General features: G+C 41.2%; 1 protein-coding gene across 1 annotated transcript in view; it reads right to left on the reverse strand.

Moving 5' to 3' along the window:
• Nucleotides 1-13330: 13330 nt before the first annotated feature.
• Nucleotides 13331-18925, reverse strand: part of PDZRN4 (PDZ domain containing ring finger 4) — a 256515-nt gene continuing 250920 nt past the window's right edge. The window contains exon 10 of the mRNA XM_065664959.1: nucleotides 13331-15466. Within this exon, the coding sequence (XP_065521031.1) occupies nucleotides 13940-15466 (1527 nt within the window). The 3' untranslated portion in view covers nucleotides 13331-13939. The remainder of the gene's footprint in view (nucleotides 15467-18925) is intronic.

The raw sequence follows: 18925 nt of genomic DNA on the forward strand, positions 1-18925 counted from the left end.
GACAATAGGTCATTACTATGTTAATTGAAAGACAGCATGCTTTCGTAAAAAAAAAAAAATATATAAAAAGAAGAAAAAACGGATAGAAACAAAATGAACTGAAAAGGAAACAAAATATTAAAATGCAGTATTTTATCTAGGATTGAGCTGTAGTTCTGTGGGACATGTCCCGGGGAGAAGATACCTTCTGAAAAGAATTCATGGGGTTTTTGGTGATAACCTTGCATTGCTTACTATGCCATGAAGCATGGCAGATGTTCATGCGTGTCCCCTGCATGAGTTAAGCTGGCCTCCTCTCTTTCCGCAAGAGTAGGCTGCATCTCCCAAACAGGGGCCTGACATTTTCAGCTTTCTGACCCTGCTCACTGGCCCAGGCACAAAGAAGTGAAGGCAGGCAAAGGGAAGCAGAGCTCATGTATTTAACGGGCTTGCCCAAAGGCAGTGTGGGCCCAAACAAAGCCACTGGGAGATTTTGCAGCTGTAGTTAACAGGAGAGAAACCTCCAGTTTTGTTCCTTGATGAGAGGATTAATAAAATAAAAAGACTTTCAGCCACCAATGGAAAATAGCCTGTCACTTCGATAGCACGCTGAAGCATGAAGCCGGGGCAAGCTCATCCTTCCACTTGAGCTGCAATGCCATTATCCTGGCTCTGAATAGGGACAGCTGCTGCAGTGCTCGGCTGCTCTCCTATTGTTCAGCTTGACAGACACCAATGTGTAGGCATTTCCCATTATACGCTGTGACCTGAGTAAGCAGTCCTGAGCTGCCAGCTTCAGCCCATCAAAAGAAATCAGGAAACTATTTTTCCTGTTTTATTTGCATAATAGCAAAAGGTGTTAAATCAATTTTGGGGGCAGAAGATCATTCAGCAGGTCCTCTGGTTGACAGGATACAAAGGGCACAATATGCACTTTTGTGTAGGTGAGCAAGATGAAAAAAGCTCTGTATTAACTTCAGTCACCACAAAAGGACCTTTGCTAATGGCATGTTATAATTTAAACAGTGATCCTTTCTGGAGCCAAAATAATATGCCTATGTCATGTAGATAGCTGCCTTGCTCAAAGTAAATGGGAAGTCAGAGGCACAGCTGGGATCTGAAAATGGGAAACTGATTTTATTTCCTGGAAGAAGAATTTAACCTCTTTGGATACCCTCATGAAGCCTGATGTATGAGCTGATGAGGAATGTGACCTTTCTGCTCACCCTCCTTCAGAAAAGTTTGCAATCCAGCCTGACACAATCTGTTGTAATATGTTAATTTCAATGCAGTTTTGCCACAAATACTAAGGGTGATCCCTGAGATCTTCACATTCCAGAATAGAATCCTTCTGGACTTTGCTCTCATCTCAAAACATCCTGATTAAGGTGCCTACCTATCTAATAAAGGTCAAAAGAAAGGAAAGTGTAAATGTTCTTTGATTACTTACTACAAAGGAAAGAGCTCAGACAGAAGATGGTGCCCTTGCATTCAGTGCACAATACAGCATGATGTGGTCTGCTGAGACTGAGAGCAAAAGAGATTCACTGCTCCTGAGCAGATCACAGACCATCATCCGCAAAACTACTGCAGAGCTAAGGTAATAACAGAACACAAGTACCCTGCAGGTAGATGGGATCAGAACCTGCTCACCAGCCAAATTAAAAAGCAATATAATAGAAATATTTGCACATTCCCAGAAGGTAAATCTCCTAGGTTAGTTAGGGCAAAACTCAGCCTCAGGTCTGACTATGGCCAGAAGATAAGACTTTCCCGATAAGACAAGTGAAGTGGAAGAGTAAACCATCAGGTTCATCTCTACAAACACACCATTAAAAAAAGTATATTAGAGCTGGTGGTTTCTTTTTTAACCATAATATAATAAGTGCTCAATAGCAGCAGCCAAACTTATTTCTAATGGTTTGTCATGTCTTTCCGGCTCAGTTATAGTAAGTCCAAATCCTTAGTAAGTAGACTACTCAGGCATTCACAATATGCAAGTCCGCTTCGAAGCTATTCTTCCACTGCAGCCAGCTCAAGCTGTAAGGGCCTGCCTCAGTCCAGCTGAATCATAAGCAATGGTGCTGCACCTTACTCACCCCACTGCCCTAGCTCAGCACCCTGATGCTGAGACACCAAGCTACCCACTGTATGTGTCTTTCCCTGGGGACTGCCTTAAAGGCACAACTGGCACATCCCCTCACCTTGGGTTTACTGTGATGAGTGCTGCTTTCTGGCCAACATGAAGACAACATGCAATTGCTACAGGCAAGAGCAGAGTTAAGGGACTTTGAGACAACATTGGCAATGCTCTTGCTGCTTCAAAGTGCCACTGTTTCCCTTTCCAACATGCTCTCCTGTTTGCTCTCCGTTTAGTTAAAACAATGGTGTGGTTTAAGCCCAGCCAGTAACTCAGAACCATGTGGCCACTCGCTCACTACCCCCCCCCTATTCCTTCCCCTGCTCCTGGAGGGATAGGGAGGAGAATGGAAAGAATGTAACTCCTATGGGTTGAGATAAGAGCAGTCCAGTAACTAAGGTATAACACAAATCAGTACTGCTACCACCAATAATAGTAATGATAAGGGAAAATAACAAGGGAAGAGAATACAACCGCTCACCACCTGCCGACTGATACCCAGCCTGACCCGAGCAGTGATCTCACCCTTTCAGGTAACTGCCCCCAGTTTATATAGTGGGTATGACATGCTGTGGTATGGAATACTTCTTTGGCTAGTTTGGGTCAGGTGTCCTCTCTCTGCTTCCTCTCAGCTTCCCCTCCTCCCTGGCAGAGCATGAGGCTCAGAAAATCCTTGGCCAGACCAAACATTTGAGCAGTAACTAAAACCATTGGTGTTATCAGCGCAGTTTCCAGGCCGAAAGTCAAATCACAGTGCTGCACCAGCTACTAAGAAGGAGAAAAATGACTGCTACTGCTGAACCCAGGGCAAACAAAAAAGCAAAAACCACACATAAAAAAAAGAAAATGCCCAACCTCTCAAGCAAGAAAGACAGAATGGCAGGAAGAGCATATAATAAATGTGCTGGCAAAACTGATGAGACAAAATAGGCAAAAGCTGCACATGAAGCTTCAGCAAATGTAATCTCAAAATGTTTCCAAAAGTAATTTTTTCCCTATTCATTTGTTCTCGGTTGTCTCTGTTGTTTACTCTGCTGTTCTGTGATCTTTAGCAATAACAGTTCAATTTAAACTCTGTACAGAAAGGAGTCTGTCTTCTCACCTTTCTGTACAGCTCAAGGATAGCTTACATGGCCGTGTTACGGCTTTGCCCTTTCTAGATGAGGAATATGTTGATTTGGTTTCAGCTCATTAACTGTCCAAGGAATCTCTTCCAGCTTAGCTGTCTGCGAGCCTGGAATCAGCCATACTTTAGGATCAGGGCTTTTTTCCTCTTTGAATTTTTGAAAGGGTGTCCCAGAAGGCACAGGCACTATGAGGAAGCCTGGAGAACTGCAGGGAAATGAGCACCCCCTTACAGGATAATGAAATATTGTGTGTTGCATTTGGTGTTCTGGGATTCGTAAATGTTATCAGTCAGACAATTATAATAAAAGTTCTTCCTGCTTTCCCTGGAAAGCACGGGGAAGATGGGAGTGTTATCAGTCTGACATTTCTGTCAGAACTGGTATTTGAACCACTGGATGATTCTGACAAATGCCACCGCTGTCATCTACTGCTCAGTTTTAATTATAGCTGACTGAGGTTTTCAATGGCAGCAAGCAGAAAACTTAATTAGTTGGTTTAAAGGCTGATCTTCAGAGTCTGAAGAACCTGAACACCTTTGCAGCATTTCTGAGCGGAGGCTGCTATTTTCAGTCTGATGATGCAAGTCAGAAGAATCAATGGTCCCATTCATAGAAAGGAAAAACCAAGAAAGACTTCAAGGTTTATGCATCAACAAACCCCACCATGTTTATAAATGACATGTCAGTGGGGCAACCTCATGTCTAAGAAACTGCTGCGCTGGCTCACAGGTGGGTCTCAGACAAATGTTACCAGAATGCAGGCAAAAGATTGGATGCCTATGGGAACAGACAGCAAATGAACATCTGTTACCTTAAACAGAATGTATATGTTCATTCTGCAGTGGACTGCAAGCACTGCACTATTTGGAAAGACTGAAAGGCTGGCATATTCTCACACACCAATGCACTGTTCAAACAAGCTGCTTAAAAGAAGATTGCATTAACAATTTATACCATCTCTGTGTTTGCTTTCAGTGTTAATGTGATTATATTTCTACACTATATCCTGGAAAAAACAAGCATTAGTAAGGTGCAATGTCAAATTTCTGATATGCAATTAGAAGTTAACATATTCACATACTGGTTGCAGGTTGCCTGTAGGGGAAAAAAAGCCCAACTGAAAAACATTGTTTTGTTTCAGAAACCCCAGGAAGGTGGATTTGGGCACTTAATCCAACCACCTTTGTGTAGATGTGGTCTGGGAGAAGATGGGCTTTGCTTGCCGATGAGGTCACATGGACTGGAATGGTGCTGCTGATATCCTTTGGGATACTGCTCGATTTCATTATTTGAAAGGAATGGGCTTGATTTCATACATAAAATGTGCCAAGAGCTCTGTGTCTGTGAGCTGCAGTCAGGAGCCAAAGCACTTGATGACTTGTACAGCCCACAGGACTGATCAGCTCTCATTGGCTTCCCCTGCACTCACAGGCTTTGTGCTTGTAATTCATCATTGATCACAGAATTGCTGAGGCTGGAAGGCACTTCGAGATGGCCTCATCCAACACCCTGCTCAAAGCAGGGTCAGCTAGAGCAGGGCGCTCAGGGATGTATTCAGTCATGTTTTGAATATCTCCAAGGTTGGAGACTCCCCAGCCTCCCTGGGCAACCTGTGCCAGCGTCTGACCACTCACACCATAAGAAGCCTTGTTTTCTCTCTTTTAAACAGATTTTTGTGTAATTTAATTTTTGGTCACTGTTATTTTGTTACTGAACCCCAGTGAGAAGGTTCTGGCTCCATCTTCTTTACCCCCCTCATCAGGTATTTATACACATTGATTGGAACCCCCTGACCATTCTTTTCCCAGGCTGAACAGTCACAGCGGTCTCAGCCTCTCTCTCTTACAACAAGTGCTCCAGTCCCTTAATCGTGTTTGTGGCCCTTCACTAGACCCAGTCCAGTATATCCATGTCTGCCTTGCGTGGGGGAGCCCAGAACTGGACATAGCAGCCTCTGCTAATGTGGTCAGGGCATGTTGCTGGCTCATGTTCATCTTGATGACCACCAGAAAACACAGGTGCTTTTCAGCAAAGCTGTATTCCAGCAAGTTGGCCCCAAGTTTATCCTGATGCATGGGACTATTCCTTCCCCAGGACAGGGCTTGGCAATTCATGACCTTCAGGAGATATCTGCTGGCCCATTTCTCCAGCCTGTCCAGGTCCCCCTGAACGGCAGCACAACCAGGTATGTCAGCCACTCTTCTCAGTGGTGTATCATTTCAGACTTGCCGAGGGTGCACTCCGCCACATTGGCCAGGCTATGGATGACGAGGTTAAACTGAGCATGAGGGGAAAAGACTGCCTAAAGAAATCATCTGTCTCTTATCACTGTATTAGAGCTGCAAATCTAGTCGAGCTCTCCCTGCCTGGATGCTGACTACACTGCTCTATTGAGCCCAATCCAGGACCCTACACAGGTCCTTGCACCTGATTACAACCCTACCCCATATACACACAACGTGCGTTCACATGCACACAAACACAGACACACACTGCTCTTTCGGTGAGCTAACCTGGCCCTTTTGCAACTTTCCAGTTCCTTTTTTCCATGGAATTTTCTGAAAGACCTTTAGAGGAGAATGACAGGCTCATTCCAGGTGATTTTTCAAATGAGGACTCAGGTCACTTTTGGCTTGTTATTTAGAGCACTTAGATCTCAGTGGAGGAACATTTAATTTCACAACTCACTTGAGCTTTTCTGATCACCTTTAAACTACTAATCCTTAGAGCTCTTGCAAGGATGTGAAGAAAACAGAAAATTCAAGTAAGCTGCATAGTCAAGCCAGGTTTTGCAGTCTTTAATGACAAGGGCAGGATACTCCTCACACTGAATTCACAGATTGCCCTTAGACAAGATCCCACAACTCATCAGGGCTTTCTTTGGTGCTTTTTGTCATAAATCTCCTGCAAGTTGAGCTGCAGCTTTCTCTTTTTTTAAAGGAAGCAGAATTGAAATTCATTCAGACTAGCCATAATAAATCCACATCCTAAGAGTGCATCAGGTCTTTTAGAGGAGAGGCTCAAAAAGGCCTCATTTAGGGCCACTATTTATGGGGTCCTAAGATGATTTGCTTTAGTCATCAGTAGATTTCCCTCCCGGCTGCAACACGGGTCGGTAATTACTGGAGAATTTTCAAAACTTCATTGACGATGGTACCACTCCACTTCGGCTACGATCAAGGGAAGGAATGTTCTGAGACTGTCAGGGAATGACTGATTATCCCTATTCTCTCTTACAATCTTAGCCAGGTAATGGGAGTCCCTGGTACAATCATTGCCTCCCTCCTTAGCTATGTAAACGTTCCTGGTACAGTCAAGAGATGCTTCACCACCCAACTCATTACACAAAGGCCTCATGGGAATTTCTTAAATCGTAGAGGATGGGGGGAAGGAGGCACCACCACAGGTGAGAATTGGAATAGCTGTGTGGCCCAAGTGTCTTTGCTAAGGCTTCTAGGATGCCGTGAGTCCCATTTCCTGAACACTGTCAGGTAAATGGCAGTATTCGATTTCTGCAAAAGCCTCTTGTAGACCTGCCTCTTTCCTTGGTTATGGCTGCAGTGTTTTCCAGTGCAGACTCAGCCATTTGGCTAAGCTGTCATTCTCCATCATCCAGCTAACACAGTTACTTCTATATTATAGACCCATTGTTCAACACTAAAAATACCTGGCTAATATATTAGCTAAAGGGATGCTGAGAATAGTTTGCCACCTTTAGCAAGGAATATTGGATGCTTTTGTCTTTGAGAAGTCCCACTGGTCTTTCCTGTGTGAATGGCTGTAAATTGCTTACTGGAACTAAAATGCCACTTTTTATCCAATTCTTTCTTGATTTTACTCAGGAGGTACATAGCAGCAGTTGATTAAATTGCTTGGTGTTGCTTTCTGTCTAAAAGAGACACATGACTCTCTCAGCATATGCATTCAGGAGTCTTGAAAAACAGTGACAGGGAAAGTTTTTCCTACCCAGATACCTGTTGTGTATCCCTTTCTTGAAATGCATTAACATACTTTTAAGACAGACTTTTTTGCCCTGCTAAAGCTATGTAAAAGTTAGAGGCAGAGTATGAATTACCTGAACAAGTGAGGACGCCCTTCCTAAAGAGGGAAATCAGCTGGTCTTTTGGAGATGTCTCCTCTCTATTCCTTGAGCTGACTTGACTTAAACTCTTAACCTAGATGACTAATTTAACTGGTATCCCAGTTTTGAGGTCATTAGAGGTAAGTGAGGTGATGCCCACTGAAGCCTGCAAAACCTTTCAATAATTTTTGCACTTTAGGCAAAACCTTGTTTCAATTTTGGAGGGCAGGCAAATCCTGAGGAGCAACTTCTTGGTTTTGGAGAGTCCAGAGATGCTAATAGTGCCAAAGCAAAATAAAATAAAAATAAATGTAATTTCCTTTAGAAATTTTATCTTTTCCCTAAAACTCTTCCAAAGCTCTCAGTGAATGCCCACTTGTTTGCGATTGGGCCCCACTTAGATCCACTTCCATTCCTTGCTTAATGGGTCTGCAAAAACCAGAGTGGACATTATCCCTTTCCACACCAGCAAAAACAGTGAGGCTTTCAACCTTGCACTGAAAACTGAGATAAGGTAAAATATGAGCCATTCTGTAAATATAAACCCTTTAAAATAAAATGATACAGATGACATAAAAGTATAAAAATTGTTACTGACATGAATAATTCACTAACTATTGCACAGTATAAGTCACCAACTAATGTGTATTATGTGCCATTTAATAGTGGATGTATCTGAAGAAATATGGAAATTGGAATACTTTAATAACTTTCTATATGAAAGATGATGAGACTGCCTAAATGATTAAAAGGAAGATATGTTATAATGAACTAAAGCCACTCGAGTGTAAGGTAATTTTAATTCAAATCTCCATCTGCTTATGTATAATTAAGACTCATTTAACAAGTTAATGCCTAACAGAGAGAACTGATAAGTTTGGTATTAAAGAGCTTAAGAGAAGTAAATTAAACTGTCGAGTTTGAGGAGCTTTCATTTGAATTCCCTGCACCTGAACCAAAACACAGTCTTTCAGTTGCATTTCTTTACCCTGACCACACAGGCAGGTCCCAAACTCGGGGAGAAAAAGAAGGTGACAAAACAGAACATGCTAGTTATATTTTTTTTATATCAAGCTAGGATTTTGACAGCATCTCTGATGAGATGAATATTTATACTGCTCAGCCTGCTCACTATATAGTGTCTATACACCATTAAGAAGACACTTTGCATGCCATCAAAAATATTTATGCATTGCAGAGATTGCCAGTGGGCAATCCCAATAACCTATGAAAATAAGAGGGTTGCCTTTGATGTGCAAAAGAAGTCGTATTTTGATTTGTGGTAAATTTTATGTGATATTCACCTGCTTAACTTTCTATTTCATTTTTTCTTCAAATATCTTTCCTGCAAGGTCCAGTAGTCAAAACAGTGACTTCAACCCTTTCATCTTTCATCATGCAATTTTAATTTTCTTCTTTTGACTTCTCATCCACTGTCAAGATGAGTTTCCTATATTCACTTCATACTTACAATTCGCTGTCCTCTCACTTTTTTTTTTTGTCACTGGAGCCAGATGTCAGACTTGATTCACTCCTATAGTGCTTAGCAATTAGCTAAACATTTTTATTTGTATTGGAAGAACAAATACCACAGGACGTTCAATGCTTATTGCAGTGCAGATGTTTCCAAGTGAAGAAAACCAAGGAATTAAAGCTATGAGATCTCAGAAACGACTTCCATAAGGCATTATTGCAGTATTAGAAGTTCATGGTTTCGTTTTCAGGCCAAAATACTTTCCTAACCTGCTTTTGCATCAGTCTAAGAGCAGAAAAATTAGGAACTGAATTGTTGAAAATATATGAAAGAGTAGAACCAATGTCTTCTCAAGCTGAGGTTTGGGCAATGGAGGTCCTTAGAAATCAACAGAAAGTTAAATCTTCCTTTGTGTGTACATCCACAGATTAACACAATTTACTGTTTGTAGCAAGTATCTGCATTATAAAAGCATTTGGGTTGATAGGCATTTGGATGTTACAGCGTCTCACAAACAACAGAACATATATTTTAAAAGGTCTTCCTTTGCTCCAAGGCTAAAAAATGCATCCCGTACAAAGACATCACCAAAGACATTTGCAGCACTTCAGCAGAATGAGCTTCAAGTGGCATAGGAAATGTACCAAATGAACCAAATCACCTAAAACTGATTAGAGATGGAAACCTACAGTTACAAACAAGGGTTTCCATTTGCACTGATAAGCTGATCTATGAGAAAAAACAAAATGTTTCTTTTTAGTGAAATCCCTCTTCCAATATTTATTACCTTTCAACTTCAGAAAAGTCTTGCTTCTAAAAGAAAGAGGAAAAGAGAGAGAGAAGGAAGAGAAGGAAGGAAGAGAAGGAAGAGAAGGAAGAGAAGGAAAGAAGAAAAGGAAGAAAGAGGGAAAGAAAGGAAGGAAAAAAAGGGAGGAAAGGAGGTTATGCCTTGTCTCAGAGGTGTCACCTAAAGCCAGCGAATTGTCTATGTAGGAGTTGACATTAGGGCAAGATTTACGACATCTGAAAACCTGGGCAAAATCTATACATGTTGCAGTTATCTGTAACTAAAAACTGGAGCAAAGTGCTTCGCTTCCCAAACGGAGCAATAGCCATTCAAGGTGAATGTGCTTCTTTAACAATGAAATGTACGTCAAAGCAATGGCATTTAAAGAAAGAAACCCCTACTCATGATCCCCCTAGAATATCCTTGCTTTCTCAGTAGTCATTAGCCAACTTGACTCTTTCAGAGAGTAACACCACCAGGTTTATGACAGCTCCTCTGTTCTGCTTCAGCCAAATACTGTCATCACATTCATTTTATCCTGGCTCCTCAAAAGCATTTAATGTTCTGAAAAAAAACAGTAGGTCCATAAAATGGATATTAATAGAACACTTAGCACATTCTGGTTTTGATTAGAAGCTTTAAGGTTAAGAACCCAAGTAAAACAAATCCTGGAGTAGTTAAAGCCTTGAGTCAGGAAATATTTTAGCACTGAAACCAGGTCATGCACCAAGGGTGCTGTTCCAGAATTTGTACTAAGAAATGGGGGTTAAAAATGAACATCAGTTAAATAAAAAAAGGGAAAAGTGAGGCATCATGATATTAATGAATAATTCAATCCCCACTAGCTCAGAAAGTGTAATACTGAAGTTGCTGTCTCATCTCTTCTGAGATTCCTGCAGCCCTCTTACAGGGTAATGCACTAAGCACAAATTATTTCACCTCCAAATCCTCTCATTCAATTCAGATAGTATTATAATTTATTTTTCAGATAGCATTTAGTTTCTTTTGAAAAAAACTAAAAACCAAAATCTGATGCAGTAGGATTAGTTGATTGTCAAAATCATACTAAAAATACCATATTCCATTTAAGGATACTTGCATTGGAGGAGAAGATCCAGGGATCCCCTAGATTTTAACCTTTCATATGGTGAGCAATGCTCCTAAATCAGCTTGCAATATGGTTGTCAAGCGACACAAGTCCATCTTGCTGGCTTCATAGGAAAAATAACCTCCTAGTGGTTTCAGCTGAGTATCAGGACTGGGGGAACGATGAGTGGGACATTAACTTCTGCCCCAGCACTAATGTGACCATAGCAACACACTTATGCCACTCCTCTTCCCTGCCTTTTGTTCTTTATCCCAGAGCTGCAAGCAACACTCTTAAGCAAGTCTTGTTCCGCTTAGAAAGTATTCTTGTTTTTATTTTCCTTCAAGTGAGAAAAAAAAAGTAGCTCTCACAACAGACAAGCCTTTTTTCTTTACAGATTTGTGACAACACGAAGTAGATTTTCTTTCTTCTTTTTTAATTTACCTCAATGCTAAAATGATATTTTCATCATTAAAAGTTACGACATCTGGGAAAAAGTATTTGCAGGAGTAAACTGCATGTGGAATGTTAGCCTTGGATTTCACTGATAAAGAGCTGCTGGGATGAAGGAGCACATGAAGCCCTACATGAAACCAGCTGGGAGCAGTGAGTAAAACAAGCAAAACACTCACCTGCCGCTCAGCCCCTCTGCATCACCACCCTGGAGAGCCTCACAGCCCTGCTAGCATGCCAGCAGGCATGATTGAGGCATTTCAATAGGGAAGAACACAACATTTTTCTCCCAAAGACTGCTTAGGGGAGAAAGCAAGTGTCACTTAATAACTGTAGTTAAGGAAAAAAGAGAGAAAACCATGGGCTGCTGGAGATCCCCGGATTAAGGATTGGGCAGGGACATGCCAGTTCCAGCAGGTGAAGGAGGAAGAAGGTATCTGGGCTCTGACAGGCATGTGCCAAGCTAGAAACCATGTCATGGTGTGCCATCAGCAGTACTACTGTTTCACCTTTCAGTCTTCATTTCTCCCTAGATTTTGACAGATGTCAAATTTGCATGCATTTCCATTTACAGCCTATTACTATATTGTCAATATAAATATTGTTTCTCCAAGTATTCTCTATTATCCCCCTGCATCCAGTTATGTCTTTTCTCTAATTAGACATGGATTTTCCTACTTTTATTTCTCAGTGATGAAATCACATTTTCTGAAGACTCATGTTGTTCTCTGAATTTTGGTGTTAATAGCTTGAAAGGAGCTCTGAATTATGATTTAATAACAGGAAGAAAATAGTAAGTGCTGTGCCTAAGGGAAATGCATAGCAGTAGCCATTATCTGGAGCTGATGGCAGCTAAACTCTGATTAGGATTTTTATGAGTGGGATAACTGCAATGCAACGAGGGAAACAGCCAAATCTTTGTGCTTTGATGTCTCAAGAAGAATGTGTTCCTTTCTAGATGACCCGGGTTGGTCAAAGACAAATTCCATGGCTCAGATGGAGGGACAATGTTCAAAGCAATACTGTATCACCCTGTGATCCTTTCTGGTCCTGGATTCTCCACTTTTTCTATTTTATTGGGAAACAATGGAAGCATTTTGCATTGTGCATGAACAGCTGTATGCTTAGTGAGGATTTAGCATGATGTTTCCCTCAGCCTGGTAGGGAGAATTTTCTGATTATCAAACTGTGAACTGTCAGTGGCATAATTTTCCTAAGCACTTGGAGAGCAGTGTTCTTACGGTATTTACACGCCTGGAGATGCAGAGAGCACTGCCAATGCCCACTGGTGCCAAAAGTAGTTAGAAAACAAATGACTGTTTTCCAGAATTAGATAATTTGGAAATAGCGTAATATGCCTTTCTGCATCTTTAAGCACGTCTTTTAAAGTCTGATGCCAAGTGACTTCAGCACCTAATGCTGATATCAGAAGCACTTCCATCAGTTGGAAGCTGTTCTGAGTTATACACAGGGACAATGAAAATGGGGTTATCAGGCAAATTTATCCTTGCTGACTGGCAATAACTAGTCATCTCAGCTTGCTGTAACTCACTGAGCCGCCAGGAGCAGCAGCTCAGAAGATGCCCCAGTGGCAGCTGAGGTGTCTCTGCGGCATGGGGAAACAAGGACTCCATCAGGCACCCAGACAACAAGTTGCCCCTTGCTCCTGAGCCCGAGCCAGCTCCCACTGGGGCTCTTCTAAAAGACTTTGATGATCCTCAACAGTAAATTTAAACCCTTTATTCTTTTCATTCTCTATTTTGCCTTGGCTCACCTTGTATGAAAATGTCAGTGACAGCCACTGTTAGTTTTTCTTGCTTGAGATTTGGCTCAAAGTTAGGCATATGCTCTGTTTATGTTTTGTACATGTAGAACAAATAGCAATCTCAGCCAGGGAAAGGACCCACAGTAGTTACTAACAGCATACAGTGCAGTAATATATCAATGAATCATTCGATCAGCTAATAATAGGAGGTAAGAAAAAGACAGAAAGACCCACTCACCCCTATGTGTTCTGCAAAATGAAAAGATAATTCATAAGTACTAGCCTATGGAATTGTGTCCTATGTTCTTGAAATCTCTATATGCTGTAAATATGCATAATGAAATGACTCATCTTTTAAAGGCAAATGCTCACTTTAAATCAAAGAATTCTTGACTTTTTTTTTCTTAAAGATAAGCAATAATTTATTTCTCTTTCATCTTCACAATTATCACATACTGCCCAGCTACATGACCAATGCCACTACATACACAGGAGAATCGCCCACCTACACTTTACTTGGACAAATACAATTGCAATTTACAGATTAAATGTACTGTACAATGTGTAGTTGGAAAAATGTCATTCTTACCTATACGATGGGATGTTGCATATAGATTTATAAACAGATGCAATCTAAGATGTAAAACTTTAAAACTTGTTAAGCCCAGGATACAGTATAAAGCATTTTGGTTTGGTATTGTATTGTTACTAAAGTAGAAAAAAGAAAACTAGAGAAATAAACCCACACCTAAAATTTCAGGATATGTATTAGTTTAAGAAATTAATTGGCTTCTCCACTTTTTTTTTTGTTTTGCGTTTCTTTTTTTTTTTTCTACAAATGAGTAATATGAATATATTGCAGGATAAAGAAAGACCGCCAGGTAAAGAAGATACCGTTATATGAAAAACAAATGGAAAATTACCAGGAAATTTTGCTTACAAAAAAGGTCAAACTATAAACAGTCACAAAATATATAAAAATGCCACATTGAACGAGGCAATCGTACTCTACCTAAACTGGTAGTATACTCTGAGAGAAGTTGCGTTCATACAGTAGTAACTGATAAAAAGGCATTGTGCACTCTTGTGCCATCTGGAGATTTAGCACCGTGTGTCATCAGTTCTTGGATTGTCATCCAGTTGTCCAAGATTTTCTTGTTTCTCTTTTTCATCATCTTTTTGTGACTCAGTTCAATAATGTTAATTTCCTTTTTGCCCTCGCTGCCACTCTGCGGACTTTCCTTAAGACACTCCAGCCTGCTCCTCATCATGAACTCCCGCCGTCTTCTCTGCTCCTTAGCTCGCACCAAATGCTGCTTCCGCTCTTCTTTGCTCCAGTAACGACCCATCTTCATCTCACTCATTGTATCATCGTCTGTTGTCATTCCACTGCGCTCCTCTTTAATTTTTAAGGCACGTTCCTTCAGGATTCTGTCTCGAACTGGTCTCTTTGTGATGTACCTTGTCCCATCACTCCTTATTTTCACTTTCCATTCCATCTTGGGCTCTGCACACTTCTGCGAGTCTTTGCACATGCTCACCAGGCTTAGCTGGCTTTGGGCATACTCCACAGCAGATTTCTGCTGGATCAGTTGCATATAGCTTTGATAATGCTTTGCATGAGCAGGTATATTCCCATACCTGTAAGAAGAGCTGTGATATGGAGACAGGTAGGGAATGTGTTCGCTGCTCTGCTTTTCCTGGTCTGTGAATTTGCTGCTTTCTGATGCCAGCATTGAATTCTCAGCAGCACTCTTTTGCTCAATGGGTTTGGTTTTGGCTGAGGTTGTCTCCCTGTTGGTTTGTCCTGAGGATGACTGATTAGCCACGATTGTGCTCCTCAAGTTTTTCCTGTTGGTTATGCTGATCATCCTCTGGAGAGAGTTATCGGGCGATCGCTCCACTGTCAGCGGAGTGCTCCTGCAACTTTCGGCTGTGTTGTAGGCGCTGGAACTGTCCTTGTCAGACTTCTCAGGGTGCTCCATGATATCATCCAGTTTGCCTCTTTGTACATCTATGCTGGTGTTATAATTCCTGAATCCTTCATCATGCAAAGCCCAAATGTCTCCATACTGATCCCTCACCTTTTGGAGCCGGTGAGCCTGCATAATATTCTGACATTCGAGTTCAATGTTCCTCAGTTCCTCATTGAGTAGCTGCAGCTCATGCTCCACTCCATCTTGCTCTCTTCTGTTGCACTCTATCATGCTGCTAGAGTAATACAGGTCATACTCCCCGTGGTTTCGAATCTTGCACTTCAGTTCCAACAGCTGCCGAAACCTTTCACATTCCTCCTCTGGGTTTCCTATGAAATCAGATTCAATATACTCCCCAGACACAAAGCTTTCATTGCACTGAAGCTCAACACTTCCTAATGTATCTTGGCTGTGGCCCAGCTCCCGTTTGCTCTGCAGGGTAGCACTGTTCTGCTCCTCAGGTGCATTTTCTTGCTCCGAGCTCTCATCATTTCGCAGACTTTCATCTGTAGGTCCCACCCCACTGTCCTTCTCATGATTGTTGGATGATGAGGTTGCAGTGTCTGTAGTGCCATCCTCCTCTTCATGTTTCTTTGGCTAAAAAAATGAGCAGACCAAAAGGATTACCAAATGCAGACTGTATTAAATAAGAATATTTTCCAGCTCTGATTTGCTTGAACAGCTGGAATCTTATTTAGGCTGAATTAAAACAGATCACTAAAAAGCAGCCCTACCACTCACAGCTTTTAAATATTTCTGAGAGTCATGCTGTGGTGGCCGTATCGACTGAAGTAGATGAATTGCAGCACTGGTGACATATCTCCTAAAGTCCGGAGAGAAATATTTCCCTCTCCAGCTAAGCCATCTCTTTGCAGTGCTTAAAGATAATGATCACCAGATGGTGCACTGTTTTTGATTCTGGATTATGGCCAGAGACTGGTGGAGCTGAAATCTTTGTAAACTTAGGAAAAAGCTTCACTACTGGTATCACTTCAAAAACCTAGAGCAAGTACCCAATCAAACTAGGAGTGGTACAACCTAAGAGGGTGCAAAAAGGGTATTGCTTTGTTTTTGACCACTGAACTCCTTGTTTGCTCCATGGTGACAGGCAGGGTTGAAGCCTGAAGGGGGTTAGCCAGCTTCACTACACCCTCACTTCTCACACTTCTTGTTTTCAGCAGTTTTCTTCTGAAAGACTCTTCATTTTGAATTCTAGGATTTTGCTCAGGTAGGCCTCTCTCTGTTGCATCCCTGGAGACCATTTCTGTTCCCTAGCTAGACCTTATGTTCCTTAGACATAAAATCAGCCTTTTACCATTAAGTGTAGAACAACACTGAGTGCTCACTGTGGGCATAATGTCAAGTTTTTAGGCTGTTATTTTTTAATTCACACTCCCTCACTGTACCTAACCTATTCATATTCTCAACCTATTTGTATTCTCAAAGACTACGAGCTCCTCTCTCTGAGGAGACAGACACTTTTCATTTTTCAAACTGGATAATCAAAGGATCACACAGAGTGCAATTTATATGGCCCACATGCCAAACATCTAAGTGTACACAGCACCAACCAAACACTGTTTCTATTACATAATTGCATAATTATGCATAATGGTAGTAATAACGAAGGAAAAAAACCCAGTACAGTGCACCCACTGAAATGAAACAAACACAAAGAAGTCACTGTCATAATTCCCCTTTTTCTCTACTTTGACAGATAGCAAAGCAGGATGAAAATGCGTCTCCTATCTCATCCTTTCTCCTCTCTTCATGTGCACCTTGCGATCACACACAATTCATCTGGTTTCCCTTCTTCAGTTGTTAGGAAAAACTAATGGCCTAGTGTCAGAAAAACCCTAAAATAACCTCCACCCCCAAATAAAAGGTAATAACGGAATAAAATGAACAAAAGAAACGCGACACCAGGAGAAATCAGTGTCTGTGACAGACCAGTTAAAAATTTCGGGAAAGATGTTTTAGCAATTTACTATCAGAGAGGACCAGCAAAGAAAATCTTGCTTCTTATCCTTCTGTATATACAATGTGTAGTTTATAACAAAATGCACAGTAAGTGCACAATTCTCCCATAGCTCGAGCAGCCACATGGGTAATTACTATCAGCCAATGGTAATTACTTATCAGCCATTAATTAATTAATTACCACCATGGGTAATTACTATCAGCCAATTACTATTTTTCATTCTCCCCAAATGGGGAGAATCTCTCCCCTTGAATTTAAACCTCATGGGACAGAATATATTCCGTGTTATTTAAGACTTCAAGATTTAAAATTCAGCGGGACATACTTTTCCCATCTGAGATCCTCTCAGATCTTTCTACTTATCCTCTTAAAAAACAAGGGCATCTTGTCACAGGAAGAAGCAACATGAACAGCAGTAGCAATAACTAAATAATTAGATATTGTAGAATTTTTCTAAAATTACCATTTATATATTCATTCTCTCCTTGGTTTATTCATTGCTGTGAAGGTGCATAAAGTATATTGGAAGATTATTTTATTATGGCTCTTGTTATATTTTTCCAAAGAGGCTGAAAAAGATTAGTTCCATTTTCAGGAGTAGCTGGACAACTGGTGGTAATGCAATGTTTTTCCATGTCTATGGGTTTTTACGAATTCCAAAATGTCATATTTTACAGAGAAAAAACCCCAAGAGCTAGAGAATTCTTCACGAAAACCAAGAGTAACCAGAAATAAAAGTACCCCAAGCAGCCAAGTGGCGAGGGTATTCACAAGAAATGCTGGAGATTTACGTTAAATTTCATGTTATTCTGATTTCCCTCCTGCAGGTGAGTTCTGGTCCCTTCTCTCACCTGCTTTGGAGCTGCTCCAGCTCGTATTGACTTTCGGTGCCCCCAGACCTTTCAGCAGAGAAGTGACTCAGTAGTGACTCCAGTCTGGGTCACCTACACTGCACCTTGGCCTCTGCACTGTGCCACCCGTATTTCTCACTACGCTGGAAAATACTTAACTACTGACATGAGGGAGAACAGCTCCACCAGACACTGCGAGGGCTGTGCTGCAGAATAGCCTGTCCCAAATGCACATCTCCATTCACATTAGCAAAGTAGGAAGGCCAGGATCCACTCTGTGACCCTAAGAGTGAGTTACATAGCACACCTTGCATCCGTATGACCAAACCCATCTTAACCCTCTAAAGAAAGTGGCTTATCTGTAACGTGAACAGGTGCACAGCTTACAGAAGCTGAGCTCCACGATCCTCCCCGTAGTGTCTCCAGCATGGTGCCACACCAAGCATGTATCTGAGCACTTCTGAAAAAAATCTCTTAATGTATCTATTTGTATAGGTGTTGGAAACAGACTTCACAGTTTGGGCCCACACAATCAGCACTTTCAGAATTTCTTTTCCACGGCACTTTTAGCAACAATTTAAACTTTGCTCCTTCAACTTCCACTTGTTTTAGACTAAGTGAATATAATACTTTGCCATCTATTCAAGTCACGCTATCCGTAATTAACACACACACAAAAGATGTAAACAAAGCAAACCCCATCTTTCCAGTCTAGGAGAAATCAGATGGGTGGGATCGATTCGACCAAATGTAAGTGTCTGTAGTTCAGGCACTTGAATGTCAGGTAGTCACTTTGGGTTCCCCTCCCTGTCAGGAAGAAACAAGTGCCTGTACAATCAGATTCTTCTCAACGTAAAGCAGACATCCATAGCACGATTAATCTTTCCCCAGTATGTGGATACTTGCAGCTAGTTCAATTATAAAAATGTAAAGTAATACAGATATTTATTCTACTGTGTATTTTTTAGATATATGCTTTACTTTGACTCAAGTAAGGTAGCCCCTGGCATTTCTATCCCGGACTTGTCATGCTTGACAGAGCTCCTAAACATGCCCAGGCCAAGCAGTCTTTTACAACATGAGATAATTTTATTTTGAAAAGCAGCAAGCCTAACGCCAGGTTAGGTCCCTTCTGAAAAACAAGAGGTAGGATCCAATTGTCAGTGCCTTGCTTTTGTCAGTGTTATCTATAATCTATTCCAAACAAAGTGTTTGTTTTCTAAC

The sequence above is a fragment of the Lathamus discolor genome, chromosome 1 (genome assembly GCF_037157495.1).
Source record: "Lathamus discolor isolate bLatDis1 chromosome 1, bLatDis1.hap1, whole genome shotgun sequence".
NCBI classification, from domain to species: Eukaryota; Metazoa; Chordata; class Aves; order Psittaciformes; family Psittacidae; genus Lathamus; species Lathamus discolor.